At 35.7% G+C, this 26,115-nt stretch overlaps 1 protein-coding gene across 5 annotated transcripts in view; it reads right to left on the bottom strand.

Annotated features, from left to right (window-relative positions):
* Nucleotides 1–3,642: 3,642 nt before the first annotated feature.
* The window catches only part of LOC124357313 (DNA repair protein RAD50), a 77,889-nt gene continuing 55,416 nt past the window's right edge, over nt 3,643–26,115 (bottom strand). For all 5 annotated transcript variants that reach the window (XM_046808982.1, XM_046808984.1, XM_046808985.1 and 2 more), the window contains 6 exons: nt 16,000–16,125; nt 14,159–14,342; nt 13,931–14,025; nt 10,986–11,119; nt 6,603–6,734; nt 3,643–5,147 (listed from right to left, as the gene is read on the bottom strand). In XM_046808982.1, the coding sequence (XP_046664938.1) occupies nt 5,111–5,147; nt 6,603–6,734; nt 10,986–11,119; nt 13,931–14,025; nt 14,159–14,342; nt 16,000–16,125 (708 nt within the window). In that variant the 3' untranslated portion in view covers nt 3,643–5,110. The remainder of the gene's footprint in view (nt 5,148–6,602; nt 6,735–10,985; nt 11,120–13,930; nt 14,026–14,158; nt 14,343–15,999; nt 16,126–26,115) is intronic.

Here is a 26,115-nt window from a genome sequence, read left to right as displayed (position 1 = left end):
TTCAGAGGAATATTTCTTAATCTTTGCTTCTGACACATTGGTTAGCATGAACATCAGTTACAAATAAGTGTACTTGAAGAAAATTTAAGCAACGATAATGAATCTATTGTAGAAATTCAGGTAGCCTAGCTTTGCAAGAAACTGTATATGTAAATAGGAAAGTGAAAAATAAATCTATGTCGACTCAGATAGGTAAAAAAACACATTGTTCATGCCAGTGAATGGGTATGTAATGTTCAGAAACGTAAAATTTGCTAACGCAGAAGAATATGTTAGTAAAAAGGGTAAAGTTTTCACTGCCAGAATTATGAAACCCCCCTTGCTCTTGCAGAATGAAATGTTATAAACATTATTACAAAGTGACAGACAGGAGATCTTTAAATCATATTGGAGTGAGGACAAGTGAAACCGATACAAAAGGCAATTCATTTTTTCAAGTGTGGATAGGCATACTACTATGCATTCAAGAAAAGAGATCCTGGCTCTAGTAAGGCAAAGCACAATACTTTATATAGTACTATTACTACTATTACTCTATAGTAATAAAAAAAGTCAACCCTATGTAAAGAGCTAAAAAATGGCTCTACAAATAATTTGATACCAGATGAAAAACACATCTGAATGAAGCTCAATTAATTAAGATATGACTTAAACGCAAGGACACCACCATGGCAAAGAATATCTCTACCCTTAAGGTGTTAAACTGGTGATCCCGCAAAAAATGCTTGCCATCACCTCTAACAACAAATTTCATAAGTTTCTACAAGAGAAAGCTTTGGACACTGAATTACAGGTTGTATGATTCTTCTGATTCATCAGTCCATTGCATTATGTGGGATGAGTCTAAAGGAGCTCGTGGCGGAAATGAAATTGGATCTTCATTATTGAATGGGCAGATACTGTCATTCCGTGCAGTATCCTCAAGTCAAAAATGATCACTCAGAAGTTTCTACTACTAAGGGGTCATACACACATGGAGGCTGACACTGTTCATGCGCTAATAGAGCGGAAGAGAAAAAAAAACTTAACAATATGTCTATTTTAACACCCTGGGACTGGCAGCAGTTAGTGAGACAAACATCTATGAAATATACTTTTCATAATATGGAACTACAAGATTTTAAAAACTTTTGCTCTTTGTTCGATACCAAAACATCTCAAAAATCCACCTTTATTATAATAGAAAAAAAGACATAAACAAGCAGCTGGTTTTACTGTCAACTTGTGTTCAGCTTACAAGTAAACAGAACAACATAGGAACTATGTTTTTAAAAACTAATTTCAATGATACACATCAAGAGGTTGACCTTATTAGGTTTTGAAGGCGACAACTTACATTGCTAAACGATTTGCAGCTGGTATCACATAATGATCTATTGGCTTTACTGCCATATAAATCCATAATGGTCATATCTACATAGATGCATTATTTGTATTTGTAAAGATCAATTCATGGTTAAATAGAACTTTTTAGGTCAAAAATAATATTGTGTTTATTATTGAATAACCCACACTAAGTCTTACAATGTAATAACTTTCTTAGAGGTTTATAACACTAGTCCATTGAAAGGGTTAAAAAATGTATAAAAATAATAATCTATAAAGAAAACATGAGTACAAGATGTAAATAACATTAAATACAATTTTATGAAAGAATATTATTACAAAAGCAAAATAATAAGCTGTAGTAACATTTTTTAGTTGAACAAAGTTTAATATTGCTCTCCTGTAAAGTTAGGAAACTGGACAAAATGTTCTATCCCTCCAAGGTACACATACAAAATTACCTGTAGTTTAAAAGTATTTTTATTTTTAATTCATTGTTTGTTACTGCTCTGTTTTCTTTTTTTACATTCCACATTTTGTAAAATAATTTCATCTGCTGCAGTTTAAGTTACCTAAATTTTTATTTATATTTATCCATTAAGGTGGTGCAATAGATTTTGAGTTGAGTGATTTGAAAAAAATATATTATAATCTTTCTTCTTGAATGCAGAGAATGAACAATAATATTTTTTGATAACTTTTAGAGCCATTTTGGGCTATTTTATAATCCGGCACAATTGAAACTGCTGATGATAAAGATTTCAAATTTTTACAGTAAGTATGTGATATACGATTTGAGGGATAAACATAATTTTTATTTTGGAAAATACAAATGAATTTTCCCACCATTTATTAAATTTTAAAGAAAAAAATATCTATTATACATCATTTGAATTAAAAATATGTTACTCCCTTTGGGAGAATGATATCTAAGATTTGGTGTTATTTCATTTAAAAAAATTGTATTCATATAGAATCTGGGTTGATTTTTAAAAAGATTTCTAGCGCCATCGTATTTTCAGTCTGCTTCCTGCCACGCTGTTCGTGGAAATACGTTTTGGTGGAAACAAATGGTTTTACAACAGGGTTAATCTCACTGAGCCTTGGCTCGTCTTAAGTTGAACACACATATTTAGTTAAATTCCGAATAAAGATTTTAGTATTACATTGTATACATATAGGTTTCAAATAAATAAATCATTTAAAAAACCGTTAAATGTAAAAATTGCAATGGATTTGAATGAACTTCAGCGCTTTATAACAAAGGCCCTTTACACAAAATAAGCTTAATGCTTTAAAATTCTGCATTTTTTGATAGCGTAAAATTAATGTTTTCTTTAATAACATTAAAGAATAATAATACAAAAACACAACCCTAATTGGAATAGGTGTCAGGTTAGAACATTTAGTCTAACCATATAGTTAATAAATTTATCTATCTATAAATTTAGATGCAGATAAAATAGAAAAAATCCATTGAAATTGATCAGTCAAGTTTATGCATTTAACACAGAATTTAAGATCTTCTTACAATTTGTCTCAAAGTAAAACAGTTGAAACAAGGATAATATTTTCGACAGGATCTATGCGAAAGGTACATTCAGACAAAGAATTGACTTGCGTTTTATTTGAAAATAACACATTATACTCAGAAAAGAAAACAGAAAAGCTATAACTCTTAGTTAAACAAGCAGGAAGTAAAAAAAATAATAAAAACATCAGATGAATTTCATTTAGTCAGAGAAGTATACTAATCCATGGGAAAACATTAAGTGATCCATATACAAACAATCAGATGAATTTGAAATCATCCAAATAACTAATTGTATGGCAAACCCACATATGTTTTCACAATTATTTCAATGTAATTTGAGGACTATGTTATTAGGCATCACATGCTATTATATGATATCGGTCAATCCATCATTACTTTTGTGCTTGGTAAAGACGTAAAGCCAAGACAACAATAAATATTTACATTATCCATTTTCTTAAACTCGTCAGTTATCTTGTAAAAGACAACATACTGAACTAATTAATTTGCAATCAGAGAATTGATCACAATTGCCTTTACAAACTTGGATTTTATTTTAATTTGGATTAGTACACACACACCTTGAGTTACACATGGGTTAACCCTTGCAATGTCTTGCACAATTACTTCAGCACTAGAACACTGAATTACACAAGTAAAATCTACTAAAACTCTTACTTGTCTAATGGGGACTTTCCAAGAGGCTTAGTTTTGCTCTGCACAATAACGTTTTTCATAAAGAAATGCTCAGATGTAAAGGTAAAAATACAATCATAAAAACATAGAAAAAAACATTGTTTTATTCAATATTGTTGTCTCGTACAAAGAAACAAGTATAAAAGATGTATTAACATAAACTTACAGCTATTTAACAAACTCCCAAGTACATACTTTATACTTGCATGTACTGCAACTTAGTTATAAAAAAAAACACAGCCAAATATGGAATTAAATTAACCAAGTCCTAGCACACTGTACAAAACCAGAACACAGACTCTTCCTCCTTCCATGTTAACAGCTTCTTCACAAACAAAACAAATTCAATTGAAATGTAAAAAAAATGTGTTTCTTTATCACAAGGAATCGCAAAACATCAATGCCAATTTTAATTTGTCATCCAAAATCCTGGCGTAATTATTTTTACATTAAATACAAAATGTAATTATTGTATTATGAAATGGAAAATCTTTAACATTGACAATTACTTAATGAAGAACAAAAAATAATCATATCACTATGTAATTTGTTGTATACACAACAAAACTTATTAATTTTTCCTCTTAACACAAAAATGTGTCAAACTATATAAATTATAATGCCATAACATTTAAACAATAATATTGAACTGTTATCTTTCTATGAGAGAAGTAAAATAGATTTTTGAAGATAACAGAAAGATAAGAGTTAGATAAATTCAACATTAACATAAGACTTACAAAGTTAAGGAAACAAATATACTATAGTTCCAAATATTGAGCTTTTATTTATTTTTTTTTATTTATACCAGGAAATTAATCTAGCAAAAAGTCAATAAGACAATTTAAAATACTTCTTAAAGGTTACTGGTTAATTAAAATTTAACACAAGTCCATGAAATTTAAACTGCTTTTAAAAGACACATCTGATTAAATTTTAAAGCTGATTTGCTTTTATTCAATCAAGTTTGGAGTTTGGAGTTGTTGGCCAGGACTTCATTGGGGTAAATTTACTCAAAAGAAGAGACATTTAAAAATATACGGTATTTGATTAAGAACTAGCAATTTTAAGTGATATTTAAACCTACTGAGGAAAAAGGGAAGTAAACTGAACAACTAACAAATAACAATCAAAACAAATTTACAAGCCAACTTAAATATAACAACAAAGAAAACAGCAAGGATACATTTTTCTATGAATTAATGTATTATAACAACACTATTTTCAACAAAAAGGCACTTTATAACATTATCTTGAAATCATAAGTTTTTGGTCAAGTAAAACACATACTAATAGCTTTTAATATTGTAAAAGCATAACAGAAAATGGCCAAATGTGAGTACAAATTTTAAAAGATATTAAGAATAATAAATTTAATTATCATAAATTATTAAAATATATTTCTATAAATGCTTATCATTTAAAATGTAATTTTATAAATAACTGAACAATTTTTTTAGAAAAGTAGGTAATCTTACTTTAAATTATATCAAGTGAAAGTAACCTATATATTTATCATTCAGCATTTTACCTTGACTGCAAACAAGTCCATATTCAATCACAGCGTACAGTTGTAACCAGTGACTTGCCTCTGCAAACAAAGCATTGGAAGAATTTATCATCTTTCAATTACATTCAAATGCACATTTTTGTACAGGTCTTACTGTAATAGAGTATGAGTAAGGCAAAGAATTGTAGGTAATCGTGATGCATGCTTCTCTTTTTAGGATACACAACTGAAACTGGTGGCCACTTGATCCAGGCAATTTTAACTCACTAATCTGAAAGAACCATTGGGCAACCAGTCAACTGTACAGTAAATTCAATAATTTAAGTCAAAATTTAGATTTTACTGTAAATCATATACATTTTTTTGTTGCTATAGTAGACATACTTAGTTATAATTTTGTTAAAAGTATTTTAACTTAGTTTTTAATGTTGATTATGTTAATTTCAAAATGGAAATCAGTTTACTTTGTCACAAATTATTTTTTCTTGTATTTCAATATTTTAAATATAAAAATAATATTTACCCTATATGGAGTGGTTCAAAAAATTGTCTTCTTCATATAATAATGTTAAATTATGTTAATTTTATGTAAAATAAAATATAGAAACCAATTTATTTAGCTAAAATTTTTAGTTTTATGATTGAATTCTTTTTGATAAAAACAAATTTTTAGCAGTGTTTTTTGAAAAACTTAGTTTGGTTATTTGTATTTATTTTATTTCAACATTAAACTAAAAAAATATTTTTTCTTTTCTAATGAATTTTAGGTACTACCACACTGAACATTTAATTAACTTTACAAAATTACAATCAAGAAAAATATAAATCAAAATACGGTATTATTTGTTACCACATAAATCATAATTTATGAAATTCACTGGATATTGATTAGTAAAATATCATCACTGAAATATATCAATTGAATAATAAGCGTAAGTTAACTATATGACCTAAGGAATAAACTACTGATATTTCCAACACAATGCAAATTTAAATCATTAATAGGTATATCAATTAGACGGCAATTTACCATAAACGCTAATGAAACTACTAATCATTGTCAAGAAATCCATCAATTTCACTGCTGCGTAATGCTGCCTTGTGTTGTATCATTTCATGTCCATGTTTTTTCTTGAGTCAGCTGTTAATGAGTCAGCAATAATTTGTAAATTACTTTATTCTTTATATTTCATAAAACACAGAAAATCAGTCCAGACCACATGCAATTGATATCTGAAGAGAAAACGCCAAACTGTCTTGTCAAAATATTTTGTCCTGAGTAGCACCAGCAACAAGTTTGTCAAGTAGGCTAACGAAGGAAAAACCAAGAATTTGAAACAGTCTTTTGTAAAGTGATTCCCATAAAATATAGCAGTGTTTTTGTGCTTACAGGGTCTTTGTAGGTCAATCATTTTATCTTATGGTCAAGTTGTATTTGTTCACTTACATCTAGTAGTAACATGTACTCACATATTTATTTATAACAGATCTGCTGTTAGAGATTTGCTTATGGTAATTTACCAGTGAAAGTCTTACCTGTCATTTCTGCTGACAGAAAAATAGTAGTCAACTTTGTGCATTTTGGTTAATTTGTCTATGAAGTCTTCATCATGAGTAATGACAATGAGCTGGAAATTTGATTTCTGACTCGCTCTAAGACTAATCAAACTGAAAATATAAAAGGCACACATTATATTCATATACAGTAACCATAACATAAACATGCAAAATAAAAACACCAAAATGAGAAAAATTACAAATTTGTGCATTAATACTATATTAAGTTTTGACATTGCACCTATGAATGATTTTGCAATAAATATGGTTAAGACAATGAGTATTATCAATATGAATCAAAACATACAATTTTTTATCATTCAGGTTATGACTAAGACAATAATTACACAACCAAACACCACAGCTGGAAAAATTACAATTTTTTGTTGTTTACACTAATAGTTCAGATGAATTAATAGATAATTATTTGTTTTAAAGTATATAATAATCTACTTTTAATACTAGCTTAACCCTCCGACTGATTATTTGAAACTCCCACAATTATACACTGGTTTCTGTCTTTGTGCAGCAAATTTTTTAGGTATTTTAAAAAAATACATGCTAAATGCTACATAATAAGTGTTATATCTGCAGGACTAGACAAGATTATTTCTAGGTTTGTTAAATTTTGCAAAGAGGAACTTTTTTACTGCTTGAGTATGTAGCCAATTTATCACTTATTCAGGGATCTTTTCCCTCCAGTTTGAAAATGGCTAGTCATTATCCTGCACTAAAAAGGATGAGACAGGAAACTAAAGGCCAATATCTTTGATTTCAAATTTCTCAAAGATTATTGAGACAATTGTTTTATCAAGGCTCTTTCAATATCTTCATATTAATGGTCTGCTTACTGAGAATCAGCATAGGTTTGTGAAGGGCAGGTTGACAGTGACAGGTTTTGAAGATCTGCTTGAAGAAATAATCAACAGCATTGAAGATGGCCAAAGTGTCACAGGAGTATTCTTAGGTCTCAGCAAAGCTTTTGATAGCTTGAGCCATGATCTAATTATGTAGCTGAGTTATCTAAGAATTAATGGGACAGCACCTCAACGGTTTTCCAGTTACCTGAAGGCAGATCTCAGATCATGGAACTAACCTACTCAATCAAAGGTGAAACATACATGCAAGACAAGATTTACTCCACACCTGTATTTATAGGTGTCCCTCAGGGGTCAGTTTTGGGGCCAGTTTTATTCATATTGTTTATATATAATTTACCATCCTATAACAACCCATATGGCAAATGCTTCATGTACGCTTACGATACTGTCATCTTATCTTCACACAAATCTGTGAACAATCAAGAGATCAACTCTTTCATAGCAGTGAATATGGCCCTTGACTACTGCAACAACAATGACTTGGTCCTTAACGAAGAAAAGACGAAGCAGCTGATATTTGAAGCAAAGAAAAATGAAGTAGCTGGTATACCTAATCTTGAAATCTGACCACACAAAACATCTGGGAGTTATTGTGGATGTTGATCACTCTTGGAAGAACCATGTTGACATCCTCTGTAAAAAACTCAGCAGTTCATTGTACGCTATGAAGAGAACTGTTTCTACTGGTACAGCCGAGTTGCATAGCATGATGCCCTTATTGAGAATCATATGACCTATGGAATCACCTTATGGGAGGGGGGGTCTCGTCCTGTGGCAACCTAGTAATGGTTTTGCTCCTTCTAAAGAGGGCAATAAGGATATTGGCTGGAACACATGATAGTTGCAGGAAAACTTTTCAGATATGAAAATTTTGACAGTGGTTTCTCACTACATCCTAGCAAATGGTTTCGTCTGCTTGTACAAATGGACTTCAAAGACTTGCTGCTAAAAATCAATACAATACCAAGTTTGCCAACAACTGCAATCTTCCATTGAATTGCACAGCATTGTAGGCGAAGAAACCAACACACGTCGTTGTCAAGTTTTACAACCTTGTCCCAGATGAGTTGAAGCCCTCTCCCAAATGAGTTGAAGAGTCGAAACAACCATAATCTCAGACTTCATTTAAAAAAAAGTTGCTTGCTCAACAACTATTCTACACAGTGGATAAGTTCCTTGTAAATTGTCACGTTTTAGTATAAAATATAGTCATAATTAATAATGTAGATCGGGTAAATACCCAGTGGGAAGGTAAATATTAATTGGGTATTTACCCGATGGTCATTTAAATATCCAAAATAAGAGTATTTTTAGTTTTTTAGCCGTATACATAGCACGGTGATGCATGTACATAAATACATAACTGCAGACGAAATATGGTTCACTAATTAAGAATAATTTGTTAATTAAATTGTTTATCTGTGGGTTTTCATACATAAGGTACAAAGCATGCACGTTTTCAGGATCTATAATTTGCATAATGCAGATCAGCTGTCTTCCAGGAATATATACAGCAGATTCACGATGATGCACAAATGCAAATATAGAAAATACTACATAATGTTATTGTATACCATCCACATCCTGTCCTACGGTTCTACGGCTTCTTCGCCATGCTGACGAGTTCCGAATGAGAATGAAAACAGGATCAGTAGCAAACTGGGTCTAAATTTTTTTCCCATTTTGCAAGACATTTCGATCAAGCCAGAAGGTTTTGTCATAAAGAGGGCAGTTACCCACTTGGGATCCAAAACTCACTAAGAGCACAGTTACCCTATTAGGATCTGTTACTACATGACGGCCACGACAAAATTAATCATGTGTCAATGCAAACTTATTCTTTAAGCTAACTCTCTGGCATTTTTGCGATGATTTTCTGTTTCAACTTCGATTTGCCTCTTCACTTTTTTTTTTTTTTTTTGTATGATTGATTTATATATTTCCTAAATTTATATACAGAGTAAATAAAATACATAAAAAATATCTTTATAGGAAATTATCCCCACATGGGGATCAGCCTGTGTGTGGGGAAACGAGTTCATCAGTCTGCACTACCAATAACACTCAAAAATCTTAAATCAAAATAAGGGAATGAATTGATATGATTAAAAACATTTTTCATTCATGTCAAATGAAAATGTTTTAAATCATGTTTAACAAATGAAAAATGAAGATTTAACCTCTAAAATAAACCATACAAGGCCAGAGTATGGAATACCTGTGTAAATTTAGCATTTCTAAAATTTGAAAGGAATATACTTATTTAGGAAATACAATTTGAAGACTTAAAAAGGTAATGTATAAAAACTTGTAACTTATATAAAAACAGCAATCAGAAAGACTTAATTAAAAATTAACCAATATAAGTAGAGAGAGACTTGGACCACACCTGCACACCCACGCACACACACACACACACACACACACCACTCACGCACACACATGCACGCACCAAACCCTCATTGGCCTGCAGTCGAAACGATTATACACCAAACACTCAGACTAACATTGAATGTAATACAAAAATTTCAAAGAAATTTAATACATAAAAAGACAGCATACCTAGGTGTAGATTGAGGAAAAATACTGATGAAACCCATCTCGCCCAGCATCTACAAACCATTTATTGACTAATTTTTTTTACGTACTAATAGGTCTTGGGTTTTTTATAAAGTTTGGTCATTTTGAGAAAATTATATGAGCAAAATAGTGATATGACGTTGAATTAAAGGCTTTAACGAGTCTAGGAACAATAATTCTGTTATGAAGTGAAGAACGCGTAAAATGGCTGTGGTTACTGTGAATGAAAATTGAATCTTGATGTTGAAAAATGTACAAAACTAATGTTCGGACATATAATTGCAAGGCGTTAAAAACTTTAAATTCTTCAAATAATAAATTGTTTGGATAAGTACAATTTCACTTCAGAGCTACTTTTATAATAATAGTTTTTTGAACGACTTCTAAGGGAGCAAGGTTATTTTGAAAACAGCCACCCCATGCTACCCAATTACCATACTGAAGAATTGATTGCACATAAGCATAGTATACAGTTTTTAAAAGATCTATTGTAAGTATATTACGCAGATTACAAAATATAAAAATAAATTTACGAAGTTTATCCCCCATGTAAGCTAAAGTACGTGATAACACCACTTCAAACGATTATCAAAAACTACACTCAAGTATTTATACTCACTCACCCCATCAATACATTCACACAAAACACATCCATCCTGGCCATGACAAGTATGCAAACGTAGCTTAAAAAGAAAAGGATCGCCGTCAGCTCGTATAGAGATTGGCATACATTTAGTTTAGGCTATATTGACAATAAAAACGTATACAAATAAAAATGCATCATACTACACTGGACACACTCCTTCCTTTATGGTTTTTGTCAATATTTAATACAAGTGTGTAAAAGGAACTAAGTATGCCAAATGTGAACATTACATATCTACCAATATACTACTCTTACTTAGCCAGAGTGGCACACAAGCGATCAATGTTGTCCTTATCCAGGTTTGTAGTTGGCTCGTCTAAAGTGAGTATTCCGCACTTGGAGCTGAATATCTCAGCCAAAGCCATCCGTATAATCAAACAAGCCAGCATCTAAACACAATATTGTCCTGTTCACATAAAGACTCTAGATATTACTTTCTAATATATTTATTATACTTCTTTTTTATAGAGTTAAAGAATATTTATTAACCATTGATCATAATGAAACAGGCTAAATCCATAAATCTCAAAATTAAAATATATAAAACTATCTTAAAACTCTTTCAAAAACAGAAAATAAATTAAACGTTGGAAAAAAAGAGAATTTTTTACATCTGTAACGTGCATACTAATTGAACAAAGGCCAAAGTTTCTTCAGTGCTTTAAGGGTTAAAGGTTTAAACTTATTAAAACTGAGGTATAAAAAAATTCCATTTGAGATTTTAACAAATCAGTCCCAGCTATGTTATTAAGATCTTATTGTAGTTGTTTTCAAATGGAGATAAACTTTTACTAGGTAAAACTATAATTAAAGATTTTAAAATTAATGCAACATTATTATTTGGGTAGTTTAATAATTTATATCGTGCTAAGATTTATAACACATGTACTACTTACTAGGTAGTCATGTATGGCACCTGACAGAAATAAATAAGGAATGTAATTTCTTTGATGTGCAGATGCAAATAAATACACAAAGGTCTTTGCTATAATTTTGCTTTGTGGAAACAGCATCCTCTCCTATTAAATTTAATGTGGCATTTATTTATTGTTATCATTAATTTTGGCAATGATTCCGTGAGTAATTTAGCAAATCTTCTTCAACACAACAATAGAATAAAGATGTACAATTCTCAAAATCAGTATGTTGAATATAGTTCAGGATTATTTGGTGTTTTTTAAAACTTGGAAAACTTGGAGCACTTGGAAAAAAATTACCGTTTTGAACTTTCACTGTGGCACCACATCTATGGTTAATAATCCTATAACCCTGTGTGTTTAGGACTAGAATGTTCCTGACTTTGAATTTTATAGATACAATAAAGATTTAATTGATTTATAATTCATAGTAATGTGCTTTTAAGCACTGAATATAACACTATTTACATTATAGTAGAAAAATAAAGAGTTTGAAACAGGTTGATTGGAATTTTATTTCTGAAACTTCTGGCATCTGAACTTTGTTTCATAACTTTTTCACTGTATGTTAACTTATGGTACTATTGTTCTCTATTGGATAAAAAAATAAAAAAACAAACAAAATAATTGGTTGGTATACTAGTGAGCTAAAAGTAATTAGAGAAAAAAAGCTTTTGCTGGACATAATTTATAAGGATTTGTAAAGGCGTGGTTCTAAGCTTACAAATACAACCTGTAAAACTTACCTTGAATGTAAACACCTTTTCAGAACTAAACTGGTTTTTGCCAAGAAAAACGCATGTGAAAATTACATTGAAAGTGCCCCAAATAAGTGCAAAGCAGCATGCGATGTCAACTCTCAAGAAAGCTCACCAACACACACACAAGATATCACACTGGATCCTGATGAATTGAACTGTTTTTTACTGAATCTTGTTGAACACCTCAGAAAAAAGGCCTGTCTAGTTAATCAATGAACCCCCTTCTTTAATTTACAACAAATGCTTAAAATCTAGTTATTTTCCTGATCCAATGAAAATTGCAAAAATAATCTCTCAAAGATGGTAAAATAACACCTGAAGATTTCTTCCATCCATCCAACTTCTATCATCCAAATTCTTTCAAAAATACTTGAATCTTCAATTTACAACCAATTGAGTTATTATTTTGAACATCATAATATTTTAACCAACAGCTAGTTTGGTTTTTACAAATAAAAAAAAAACTTCTACAGTTCTTGAAATTATAAATAAAACATTAGATGTTTTTGAAAATGAAGATGCAGTTTTGCTTCCCTTGTGCGACCTAAGCAAAACATTTGATTGTATCCCATTTCATATTTTATTGATGAAATTAGAATTTTATGGAGTGAAAGATAATTCTTAAAGATAATTCAGTCTTATCTGAATAACAGAAGACAGTTTGTTTCAATAAATAATAAGAATTCAGAATAAAGTTGAGTTAAGATGGGTGTTCCACAGGGCTCAGTTCTTAGACTGTTCTTAATTGTGGAGGCCAATGATCTTTCATCCATTTTGATGGTTGATTTAGTTGTTTTTGCTATGCTGATGACACATCTCTACTTTCCAAGCACCAAAATATTGCAGCTTTACAGGCGATTTCGTAATCAGCTCTTAATAATGCAGTAAATTGTTTCTCGATCAATAACCTACTCTGTAAACTCTATATATATGAATGCTTATCAAAAAACATAGAAAATAGATCAATAAAATTATTAAGCATTTATGTTGATACAAAATTGAATTTAAAGGAAAATTAAAGAGATATTGTTTAAGTGGATAACTTAGAATAGCATACTTTGGGCTTTTTGAGCCGTAGCTTGCTTTTATATGGATATTCCTCTTTAGTTAGAGACATTTTATTGATTCCAAAAAAGTAATTCATACAATGTGTTCGGCTGAAAGAAGAAATTATCAAAAAGTTGTTTTAAAAAAGCTTTATCCGCATACCATGTCTCACCTCGTACGACGAAATGTTGATTAAAGAATAGCACTGGTTATTAACTTTTCACATGACACAATCCAATTTGCTTCCTAACAGATATGAATAGTAAATTTATGTGTTCCTACACATTTGCAGCATATTTGTGAATTATAATGTACATAATAAATGACAATAAATATTGATGTACAATATTCATGTTTATCACAATTACGATGGTAAATGACAGTTGATTAGAACTGTTCTGACATACGTCAGTGGTGGATTATTAAGATCTTACGGAATATTTCCGTACAGCAACATTGTTCTAATGTCTCATACCTTCTGGCCAGCACTGCAGCGACCACGCATGTCCAGCTCCTGTCCATTCTTCACCTGGACCACTCTATAGTTGTACACCTTCCGTTTCTTCTCACCTGCAAATCTTCAATGTATTAAATATGTTCTTGGAAGAGAAATATGTTACCACATCTACAGCAGCTAATGAATTAAATAAGTAATTGTTTTTCTTTAATATTCAATATATTTCAAACATTTTGTAAACAGTACCTTCAGATTTATCCTCATCAATTTTAATCTTGATAGTATCAATATCATTGCCACAGTATATTTGCGTCCATAAGTCTCCAATTATGTCATTGATGTGCTTCATGCGCTGATTGTGGAAGTGGCTGAGTGCCCAATCTAAAGCCTTGTAGTAATGGCCTAAATCTTCATTTGCTACTTCTTTAACCTATTAAACAATAAGCATGAGAATTTATTGCTTTTGTCTTGACTTTCATGAATTAAAAGATTAAAAATATTGTACTTCTTCTACATACGAAGTAAAACTAATATATATATATATATATATATATATTATTTAGCAGGAACAAAATGGGAATTATTAAAAATAAGGAATCAAATAGGATAGAAAGAGATGGGATTGACCCTTTCAGTTCAATAGGTAAACAAAATATCTACTGTACTTGTAGGTTCATGCAACACTATTTCTTCAAGTTCATATGCTTAAAAACTAACGATCTATGATGATTTCCCTGGACAGTCCTGCTGTATAACCCAAATATAACAAGAACTTAGCACTCAGGGCTATATTCCATGCTAAATGGTCGTGCAGTACAATATCACTTGGCTTAACACTTGCTACAAAGCTAATTTGACTACACATAGTTTGTTACTTCTTCTATGAACACAACTGTTTCAGAGTGTTAGCAACTAAATAAACTAAGAGATTATCATTACATTAATTTTGTTAATAACAATTTGACCTTTTCTATGGACAAGTCTATCAAGACCAAAAACATTACAATGTAATCTAGAGAAATATTATCTATAATTTAACATGTTTTATGTGAACATATCAACTAACCATACATTTTACAAAACAGTCACATTTTACTAAACTTGTAACAGTTAATAGATATTTTTCACAATTATGTTGACTGAGCTGATGAAAACCATAAACTAAAGACTTCTACTATGTAAACCAGCTTAGGTATTAGTGAATATATTCTAGTAGTAAATTGTTTCCAACCTCCCAACATATGTTACAATGAGCAAAACACATCCATACACATATTAATTATTTTCAAAGACATTGTAGACTTTTACAGGATGAAGCACATTGTTTGGGAGATCACCATTTTAAAAACATCATTCACACTAAATTTATTAATTATCAACAATTAGCAAATAAAATTAAAACTAATAATCTGTAGCATAATAGAATAATGTTTGCCTACAAAAATGCATTAGATACATCAGAAATCTTCATAATAACCACAATTAATTTTAACTGACAACGCATCTACTGGAAATTCATCATTAATTGTCGGCATTCTATCACACTTATGTAGCAATTGATTTTAAAAGTTTGGTGGAATGAGATTGTACTTTAGGTACAATCTGAGTAATACCATTTTGTACAAAAGTTTGTCAAAAATTTGACTCAATAATTTAAATTAAGACAGTAAGAGTTAGCAAACAATGTGTCACAAGTAGGTATCTTAAAATACAGAGGAAGTAAAAGAGCATTTATTTATTTTAAATATACTGTAGATAGTATTTTCCAGACCACAATATATGAATTTAGTTTACTGGAGCCAATTTTTTGACAAATCATCTGTGAAAAATTATATACCAATAAATATTTAAAATTCAAAACATTAAATTGACATTTTAAGTGTTGTCAAAAATCATTTTTCTTATACAGGTAATTTGTTTAAAAGACCTTTAAAATTAATTACAAGATGGCCATTAGCTATGACAAATATTTTTAATAAGCTGTAAGGGGTAGCTTCTGCATAAACACAATTGCTCCAAACTTAGATCAGATATTTCATGTATAAGCATTAGGGGTATATTCTATAATGTATAAGAATAGCTGGTACCTTTAGTTCAATTACAGCATCAGAATAGGCCTTGTCAGCATTTTTGTTATTGTCTTTGTTCAGTTCTTTCCTCAAGAGTTGTATATTTTCTTGCAATTCCCGCCTTCGACCTTCTGTGTGAGCTTTCTGAAAAAATATGACATTGTATTCAACAAGAGGCATTGTTAACCCTCTTACTGCCTCGTTCCTACTATATAGTAACTTACTGCAAATATTGACAGCATATATAATGAAACCGTATGTTTATAGATAAAGTAAAATATATGAAAAATTGTTAAAACTGTATGACACAGATCAAAATAATCACATAATGACACAGGCATCAGGCATTCCCTAACTTTCAGCTTTTTGGTTGTGTGCTACTAAAATAAAGATTTATTGTAAAGTAAAATGAGGCTTTACTAACGGGAATACTGATACCAAATTATTACCAATGATTGGTTGGGTAACATACAGTATACTTCATTTTGAGTTAACATTTTAAGTCATTGTTATTACTGAATGGTACACTATTGCATTTTAATGGTTCCACTATGTTGAAATTAACTTATTTTTTAAATTAAGTGGTGTAATGGTACACGATTTCTGACTTTTTTATGCTATGCCTAACCATGACAATATTTTTACCATTTTCTAATCTCAAGATTTTAAGAATTCTTTAAATTTAAAACCAACTTTGCTGTGTATAATCACCAAGAAAATTATATTCAATATGTATTACCAAAGTTCAAAGAATTTTAAAAAGTAATTGCTGTAATCTTGCTATTACTAGTTAGGCAGTAATACATATTTAATATTTATTCTATGCTCTTAAAAGAATAAAAAGTACTTGTAACAATGATACTACCAGGACAGCATACTTCTCTCTTTTTGAATCTCATCTGAGGTACGGACTACTTGTGTGGGGCAACTCCTCAGTAAGAAACAGGGAGCGGGTTCTGGTTCTACAAAAGAAAGCAATTCGAATTCTTGTGGGACTGACTCCTCAAGACTCATGCCGTCAGGCATTTGGAGAACTAGCGATCTTGACAGCTGTCTCACTCTACATCTGCGAGACCATCTGCTTCACAATAGCTCAGAAACCTGACCAGCTAGGTGACACACACAGCTATGACACCAGACACGCCTGTAACTATGCCCTCCCCACACACCACCTGACCCTATTTGAAAAGAAACCTACATACATGGGGAGAAAACTTTTCAATCATCTTCCAGAGGACCTCAAGAGACGCAGAGATGAGAAGTACTTCAAGACAGCACTCAAGGCCTGGCTGCTGCAGAAACCATATTACACCCTAGAAGAATTTTTAAATACCTGATTGTACAACTAAATTACATTGACACAATTCTGTACTCCATGTATACGAATAAAGATTTCTGTATTCTGTATTCTGTATTCTGTATAATCATTGAAGCAAGTAAAATTGTTAAATAGAATCAATTAACTTAACATGTTATGGTCATTGGTTATACAACTGGTAACGAGACAACATGCACAGGTGAGAATTCTCTCATTTGTTAAATATTTCTCAACTTTAGAAGTTTTCCTTCACTTTTGTTCTCTAACTCTAAAACTAAATTTCTTATATGAATTTCTTCTCTTTCTAATTCCTTGCTAAATTAAAATCACAAATTCATAAAAACCAGTAAAACAATATAAAAAGTACATTATAACATGCACAGGCAGGGAAGCCCTGCCAAACAACAACTGATGTCCGTATGTTGACTTTAAGTGTTCAAGTCCAACTGAAACTTCAATAGTGTACGGGGCAGAAATTAAAAATTAATAATCGGAGGACCAATTATGAGAATAAAAATAAAACAATGTGCAGAATGGCGGGAAAGTGGGCAGGTAACAAGAGGTGAGAGGAGAATACAACACAAGTGATGGAGTTTTAACAGTACCTTGGAAAACTCGCTGTGTGTAGAGATCCACAGGGGGAAGCAGCAACGACAGGAGTGCTTAGGCGCGACGTAATTGGCGCGTAGCGAACGGGCGTCACCGCTGGCGGCCGCGGTAGAACGACGAATAATCCGCACTGGACACTGTCTTCTCCACTAATACCCTGAAATTACCTCCAAAGGAGTGTGGGAGGAGGATGGTAATGCACATTAAAGAAAAACACTTGAAAACAAAGTCAATACGAAAGGGTCGAGCACAAAGAGTGACCCACGAACTGTAGAGCTACATGGTCTCCGGCCGATGATTCCACTCAGAATGCCGGGAAGCGGCTCGCTCCAGGGGGCGCTATCGCCCTGGTTGGTTAGAGGGGTATCTGCTATTCGCCGAACGGGCAGCAGTCGCAAAGCGGAAGAGCGCCCAGAATACTTCAAGGACAGGACCCTTTAAGATATCAGGGGGTGTGGCGCTGATTGGAACAGCGGACGACTGATTTGGGACCACGCTCCCTCTCTCTCTTATACCTAAATGCGTCTGGGCTAGATTATGCTTATCTATATTAAATTAAATATTGAACATACCGGCGGCTTTGAATCATCAGGATTCAACAAATCAAAGTGGCATGATCGAGAAAGAACATGAGAAATAAAGCTAAAGACTAACATCTTAAACTAGGTCTTAACTATCTATCCTAAAGTGTTGAGATAGACTTACGCTATTGGTGACAAGAACGGCAGCAGGAACACTTTGACTGCCGGGCGTGTGAAGGTACCTTGGGGGGTCTTGAGTTCTACCACACGCACTACACTGTCACGTCCAGGGAAAAGCTTAGTTATTCTAGCGAGGGGCCAACACAGCGAGGGAGAGTCTTGTTGGACCAATACTAGATCGCCAACTTGTAAATTTCGGGAGGGCCGCTCCCACTTAAGTCTTTGCTGGAGGGAATGGAGGTACTCCCTGCTCCAGCGTTTCCACACTCGCTGGGAGCAAGCCTGCACTAGCTGCCAATGAGCCAGCCTGTTATCCGGCAAATCTGCAAGGTTGCGTTCGGGCACAGCCACTAGCGGCGCTCCAATCAGGAAGTGCCCCGGAGTGAGAGGTTGTAAATCGTTGGGGTCACTGGAGAGCGCAGTAAGCGGGCGGGAATGCAACATTGCTTCCACCTGGCAAGTGAGGGTGGTAAATTGGGCAAGAGTGGGAACATAGGTGCCCAGAACTCTTTTCAAGTGAAATTTGGCGCTCTTAATGGCGCTTTCCCAGAGGCCGCCATGGTGGGGAGCTGCAGGGGGGTTAAAATGAAAGTTAATTTTCTGGCCGAGGGAAAATTGGTGAATTTGGAGCTTGCCAGAGGAAGTGATTAGTTGCTGTAAAGAGTTTCTCGCACCAACAAAGTTTGTACCACAGTCACTATAGATGTCGGTACATAGGCCTCTACGTGAAACAAAACGTGTGAGTGCGGCTATAAATGCGTCCGTGGACAGATCAGTGGCGACTTCTATATGTACAGACTTAGTCACTAGGCACACAAAGAGACAGATGTAAGCTTTAGTGTGTCGGATAGAGCGGAGGTTGTGAATCTTGACGTTGAAGGGACCACCATAGTCAATGCCTGTCGACAAGAAAGGTCGAGCGGGAATTATGCGGGCTTTGGGTAGATCACCCATGAGAGGGAACAAAGGCTTGGGTCTTTGTTTAAAGCAAGGGAGGCATTGAAAAATGCGCGAGCGCACCACACTACGAGCAGAGAGAATCCAGACATGCTGGGCTAAAAGGGACATGGTTAATTGAACCCCTGAATGTAAGTTTTGTAGGTGAGTGTGGTCTATTAGTAAGTTAACAACATGGTGAGATTTAGGCAAAATACAGGGGTGGCGCACTTCTTCCGTCAAGTCAGCAAGCTTTAGTCGACCACCAACACGGAGGAGTCCTTCAGCATCAATGAAGGGAGCAAGGCGCTGTAGCTTGATGGAGCAGTTCTTGTTGTCTCGAAGGGCTGCCAGGTCATCAGGAAAAGATTCTCGTTGAACTAATTGGAAGAGGCGAAGTTGAGCAGCTCGCACCTCGACGACAGAAAGAGGACCCACATGATGTTCTTGCCGGCGGCTATGAGAGACGAACCGGAGGAGATACGCCAACACATGGAGCAGCTTGGTCCAGGAGGAGAAACGAGTGAGTAGATCCCAAGGAGGCTGGGAGGCTGCAACGAAGACGGACAGCGGAACGGGCTTCAACTCGTCCAAGGAAGAATCATCGAGCGGAGAAAAACTGGAAGTGGGCCAATCTGGAGGAGGTAGTTGCAGCCACAAGGGTCCGTGCCACCAAAGAGTGTGATGAACAAGTTCCGAAGGGAGGATCCCACGAGAAGCACAGTCTGCAGGGTTGTCAGCACTAGACACATGACGCCAAGAAGAGGGAGGAATGAGCTCTTGGATTTGAGCTACACGATTCGCTACATACGTTTTGAGGCGGTAAGGGAGAGTATGTATCCAGGACAGAGTCACAGTCGAATCACACCACAAAGTTGTAGAGTCAATACTTAATACACTGGAATACTGAGACTGTACATAATGAACTAAATTAGCCAGGAGGTGAGCCGCGCACAACTCTAATCGCGGCAAAGTTACTCGTTTTAGCGGGGCAGCACGAGTTTTTGAAATTATTTGGGTCACACTCACTTCACTATCAGTGTTTATGCACCTTATATACACAACAGCGGCGTAACCGGTCTCGGATGCGTCCGAGAAACCATGTAGTTCACATGAGCTAGAGGGGGTGGCCATTATCGGCCGAGGGATCGACACTTCAACAATGTTTTTTAAGTCGATCACAAAGTCTCGCCATTTTAGCGCGAGGTCCGGAGACAAGGGTTCATCCCAAGATACACCGGAAGTCCACAACACTTGCATGAAGCGCTTTGCTATCATTATGCAAGGGGACAAAAAACCGCACGGGTCGTAAATCCGAGCGATCAGACTTAGCACTTTCCGCTTAGTCGGGGCATCACATGTGAAGTTGAGGTTATATTTAAAACAGTCTGTCACAGGTGACCAATGGATACCTAAGATGGAGAACAGAGGGTCCGACGAAGGTTGAAGAAACACAGGGGATTCTTGATGAGAGGCAGGCAATGGTTGAAGTAATTTTGGGCAATTAGAAACCCATTTCCTCAGTTCAAAGCCGCCTAAGCGGAGAAGCTCGATCAGCTGATGTTGAAGTTGGAGAGCTTCGTCTTCAGTGGACGCTCCGGCTATCAAATCGTCCACATAGCTATGGTGTTTCAGAATGTGAGCTGCCTGAGGGAAATTGGAACCTTCATCTTGTGTCAATTGTCGGAGAGTTTTTATGGCGAGGTAGGGTGAACAGTTCATACCATACGTCACCGTGGTCAGCTGGTAAGTAGAGAGCGGAAGGGAGGGGTTTTCACGCCAAAGGATGAGCTGAAACCTTTGGTCGTCTGGATGAATCTTAATTTGGCGGTACATCTGCCGGATGTCGCACGAAAAAACAAAATTTTTCAGCCGGAAGTGGAGAAGGATATCACAAATATTATTTTGTAACTTTGGACCGGTGAGAAGTACGTCGTTGAGGGATAGGCCTGAGCCGGTCTTGGCACTGGCGTCAAAAACAACACGAAGCTTGGTAGTGCTACTATACTCTTTCACTACCCCATGATGTGGGAGAAAATAATGCGGAGCAGATAAATCAGGATGGGGAAGACATTTCATGTGTCCGAGCGCCTCGTACTCGGTCATGAACTCGATATAGAGCGCCTTCAGGGGGGAGTTATTTCTGGCGTGGATCCGCCTCTCCATAGACTCCAGGCGATGAGCGGCGGTTGACCTTGACGTTCCCAATTTAGTGTGGGCGAGGTTGTCAACAAAGGGAAGCTTGACTACATAGCGACCTTCCGAGTCACGTGTATGCGATGTCTCAAACAGTTTATCACACGCGATTTCTTCTTCCGATTTTTTACTACAGATCGGAAGTTCTTCCTGTGTCCAAAATCGTTGAAGGGAGGAGTGGAGGTCAGTATCTGTGGTCGAGAGGAGAGAGATGGCGAGATTAGAGGTTCTTTGCGCGGTAGAGAGACACGGCGCACTTCCAACAATCACATATCCAAAAATAGTGCCAAGAGCAGAAGGCATATTCGCCCCGAGAGAGTGTCGCTCATTGGTAAGCAGTTGAGGGAAGAGAGAGTTGCCGATGAGGACATCGATTGGACCAGGCTTGCCAAAGGTCGGGTCCGCGAGAACAAAAGATTTTGTTCGCATGAGTACTTCCGGGTTAAGTTCTACCCGCGGAAGTTCGAGAGAGATTTTTTCCAGTACATGGAAGGAATGGTTTTGGGCAATTAAGTGTCCCGATAATGTTTCAAGATTGAGATCTAGTGACCCTCTGGTGTTAGTCATGTTTTGGGCTAACCCAATGACAGTGAGGTTAGAAGGCTGGCGACGTGAGCCTAACAGCTGAGCAGCACGCTCAGAAACAAAGTCGGACATACTGCCAGAATCCAATAAGGCGCGGAAAATATATGACTGGCCATTGTGGGCAGTGAGTTTGACCAGTGCTGTACAGAGCAGCACGGTGCTTGTTTCAGTGAGAGAGGTGGAGCGCGCGGCACAAGTCAGTGTTGTGTTGACAGCTAGCGGGGGGGGGGGGTAGAGGCGCAGTGGCGGAAGAGCTAGGCCTATCGGCGCTGTTATTAAAGTGCAGAAGCGAATGGTGTTTCCTGTGGCAAGTCGAACATGTGTTCTTGGATCTGCACTCTTTAATCGGATGATTTCCCAAGCATGAAATGCACCGCTGGTTACCTTTAACGAGGTTGTACCGCTCATTAGGAGACTTGTCCTTAAACAGAGGACATTGGTAAATTTTGTGCCCAGATTTCCGGCAACAAAAACAAAGAGCTTCGTAGTTTGAATTAATTTTAGCGTCAGTAGCTAACAAATTCATTTGCTTGGGGGAGGCGAACTGAACACGCTTTTCAACCCTCGGTCTGGAAGAGGTAGACAGTATTTTCGTCTCAGAGTGGGTGTGAAGGCTAGCGTCTTCAATCTGGGAGCATTCCAGATTTAAAAATGTTATAATCTCCGTGACCTTGGGGAGGGAATGCGGAGCGGCGCCAGGCTCTCTTTGGGACTCACGATACTGTTCCAATTTCTGGACAGTTTTGCTGTCAAGTTTGCGCAACAAGTGAGCTGACAATAGAGGATTATCAGAGGCGATATCACAGTCCAGGGCTTTCAAGGACTCTGAATGTTCATAAAATGTTGTTATGAACGCTCTAAGTTGCTTAGCATTGTTGCTAGCGACTGCGGGCATGTCAAGTATATAATTTAGATGGAGAGTAGTGAGGCGGCGTATGTTATGATATCTGTCCCGCAACAACTGATAAGCAATGAGGTAATTGGCGGGGGTGAGATTGAGCGACTTCACTAAGTTCAGAGGTTCGCCTTCCAATATGCTCAGTAAATACTGGAACTTAGCGACGTTAGAGAGTGAAGCACTGCGGTGTACTGTAGTGTCAAACAGGTTGATAAATGAAATCCATTTCATAGGAGAACCATCAAACGTCTGTAAGTTTAATTTAGGCAACTTGACTCCAGTTACCGTCGTGGGGAACAACGCGGGATGATCAGAATGTGATGAGGACGCGGGAGTTGTGGGTTCAGTGACAAGATGAACCTCGATCAAGCTAGAAATAGCGACATATAGGTCGTTAACCTCATCCTGATCTTTGGAAAGAGTATCTTGATCCGCTGCTTCACTGTCACCTTCGATGACACGTTGAAGGTTAAGTTCAAAGTCCGCGCGTTTCTTCTTTAGTTCCGCGAACACTGTGTTTAATTGTCTGATTTGAACTGGTGTCAAAGGTGGAGCGCTGGTAGTGATTTTCGTGACGGTTTCGTTAAGAGAAGCAAAACGAGATTTGATAAGATCTGTTGATTTACGATAAGTTTCGTATTTGAATTCCTTGGGAGCCATTGTGATATCGAAAGGGGCAAAGCAGTTTTACAAATGAGAATTACCAAAGGTTTCCCGATAGTGCCACAAAACAATAAAATGAGACAATTAACAAAGATAATTTAAAAAACAATGGAGGGATACCGTAATGTAAACAAATCAATGTAAGCGAAAGGGGGGAACAAGTTAAGTTGAGATAAGACAAAATTAGATTACATTAAGTGCCGGTATGTCCACCTAAGCTACCTTAATAGCTAATCTAAGTACCAATGTTATGTAACCCTAAGGCGAGAAAATATTTTAAATGGAGCAATTATTAGTAAAAATAATATAAGAGAGACAGTGATAATTGTTATTAAACAATTAAGTAACCGTGAGAGATATCCTAAGTTAATCAGGTTGATAAAGAGACACAATGTAGAGAACGGTGAATGAACCTTTTAAAATAAAATTGACAAAATACAATGGAGTGTAGAGAAATAAGTAGCTAATATGTAGGTTAGAGATAAGAAATGTTGCTTTCAATAATTTGGCAAGAGTACACCATAGAATTGACCTACAATCACCAATACTATCGATCAGAGAGTTAATCTAACACTTCTTAACATAATTTACGCTAGAACATGAAACAACAATGATATAATTGAAATGAAAAGGAGAGCAAATCAGTTCAAGTTAAATCTTAAATTGACATGAGAACTTAGAATGGCAATTAATTGGTTGCTTATTTAACAAGTAAATTACAATGGAACAAAGCGAAATGTTATTCAATAGCAAATTGAATAGTGAGCAATATATTGCTTTAGAAACAATTACAAGGAACAATTAAATTTCCACTAGCACAAAGTTACATTAATGGAATGGAGAATTATTGTGAGTTAATTAATACTATCAAAGAAAGAGTGGTCAATTAACTAAACCAGATATTGCCCTGTTGTTAACTAAATACATTACTAGTATATTACTAATGTGAGAGAGAGTATGGGTGGACTCGTGTCCGAGTCTCTATTCAGAGATATAAACAGAGTTCCGTTACGGCGAGAGAAATGCAGTATCAAAAACCGGTACAGCTGACTGCAGCGGAGGCCGTGCATTCAAGTATCGATCGGGCCATCAGCTGTTGAGGGGCGGTCGTAAAATTAGACTGCCTACGGACAATTGTTGTAATAGTTGTTGACGTCAACGATCCAGTTGCGCGAGAGAAGAAACAATGTTACCAGTACAACACGTTCGCAGCGCCACCATACAAGCCGGTAGCGTCGGTACGGCAGATTCAAAATGGCGTAACGACGCCTGTTACAATTAATTAATTACAACACAAATTACTGTAATCTACAGGACTGATTCACAATGATCCGGCCCGGAGGACCAAAAATGTACGGGGCAGAAATTAAAAATTAATAATCGGAGGACCAATTATGAGAATAAAAATAAAACAATGTGCAGAATGGCGGGAAAGTGGGCAGGTAACAAGAGGTGAGAGGAGAATACAACACAAGTGATGGAGTTTTAACAGTACCTTGGAAAACTCGCTGTGTGTAGAGATCCACAGGGGGAAGCAGCAACGACAGGAGTGCTTAGGCGCGACGTAATTGGCGCGTAGCGAACGGGCGTCACCGCTGGCGGCCGCGGTAGAACGACGAATAATCCGCACTGGACACTGTCTTCTCCACTAATACCCTGAAATTACCTCCAAAGGAGTGTGGGAGGAGGATGGTAATGCACATTAAAGAAAAACACTTGAAAACAAAGTCAATACGAAAGGGTCGAGCACAAAGAGTGACCCACGAACTGTAGAGCTACATGGTCTCCGGCCGATGATTCCACTCAGAATGCCGGGAAGCGGCTCGCTCCAGGGGGCGCTATCGCCCTGGTTGGTTAGAGGGGTATCTGCTATTCGCCGAACGGGCAGCAGTCGCAAAGCGGAAGAGCGCCCAGAATACTTCAAGGACAGGACCCTTTAAGATATCAGGGGGTGTGGCGCTGATTGGAACAGCGGACGACTGATTTGGGACCACGCTCCCTCTCTCTCTTATACCTAAATGCGTCTGGGCTAGATTATGCTTATCTATATTAAATTAAATATTGAACAAATAGTGATATATGGGTAGTGTAGAGTGGAGATGTCCTAGAGATGCACCCTCCATTAACACTCTCCTGTACGCATTAAGTAGTGCCAGAGCGCATGTAGTGTGATATATTTATCCACCCACTCAGGCAATGGTTTGGTTCTACAGTAGAGTCCCGCTATT

The sequence above is a fragment of the Homalodisca vitripennis genome, chromosome 3 (assembly GCF_021130785.1).
Source record: "Homalodisca vitripennis isolate AUS2020 chromosome 3, UT_GWSS_2.1, whole genome shotgun sequence".
Taxonomy (NCBI): domain Eukaryota; kingdom Metazoa; phylum Arthropoda; class Insecta; order Hemiptera; family Cicadellidae; genus Homalodisca; species Homalodisca vitripennis.
This window is presented reverse-complemented; position numbering and strand designations above follow the sequence as displayed.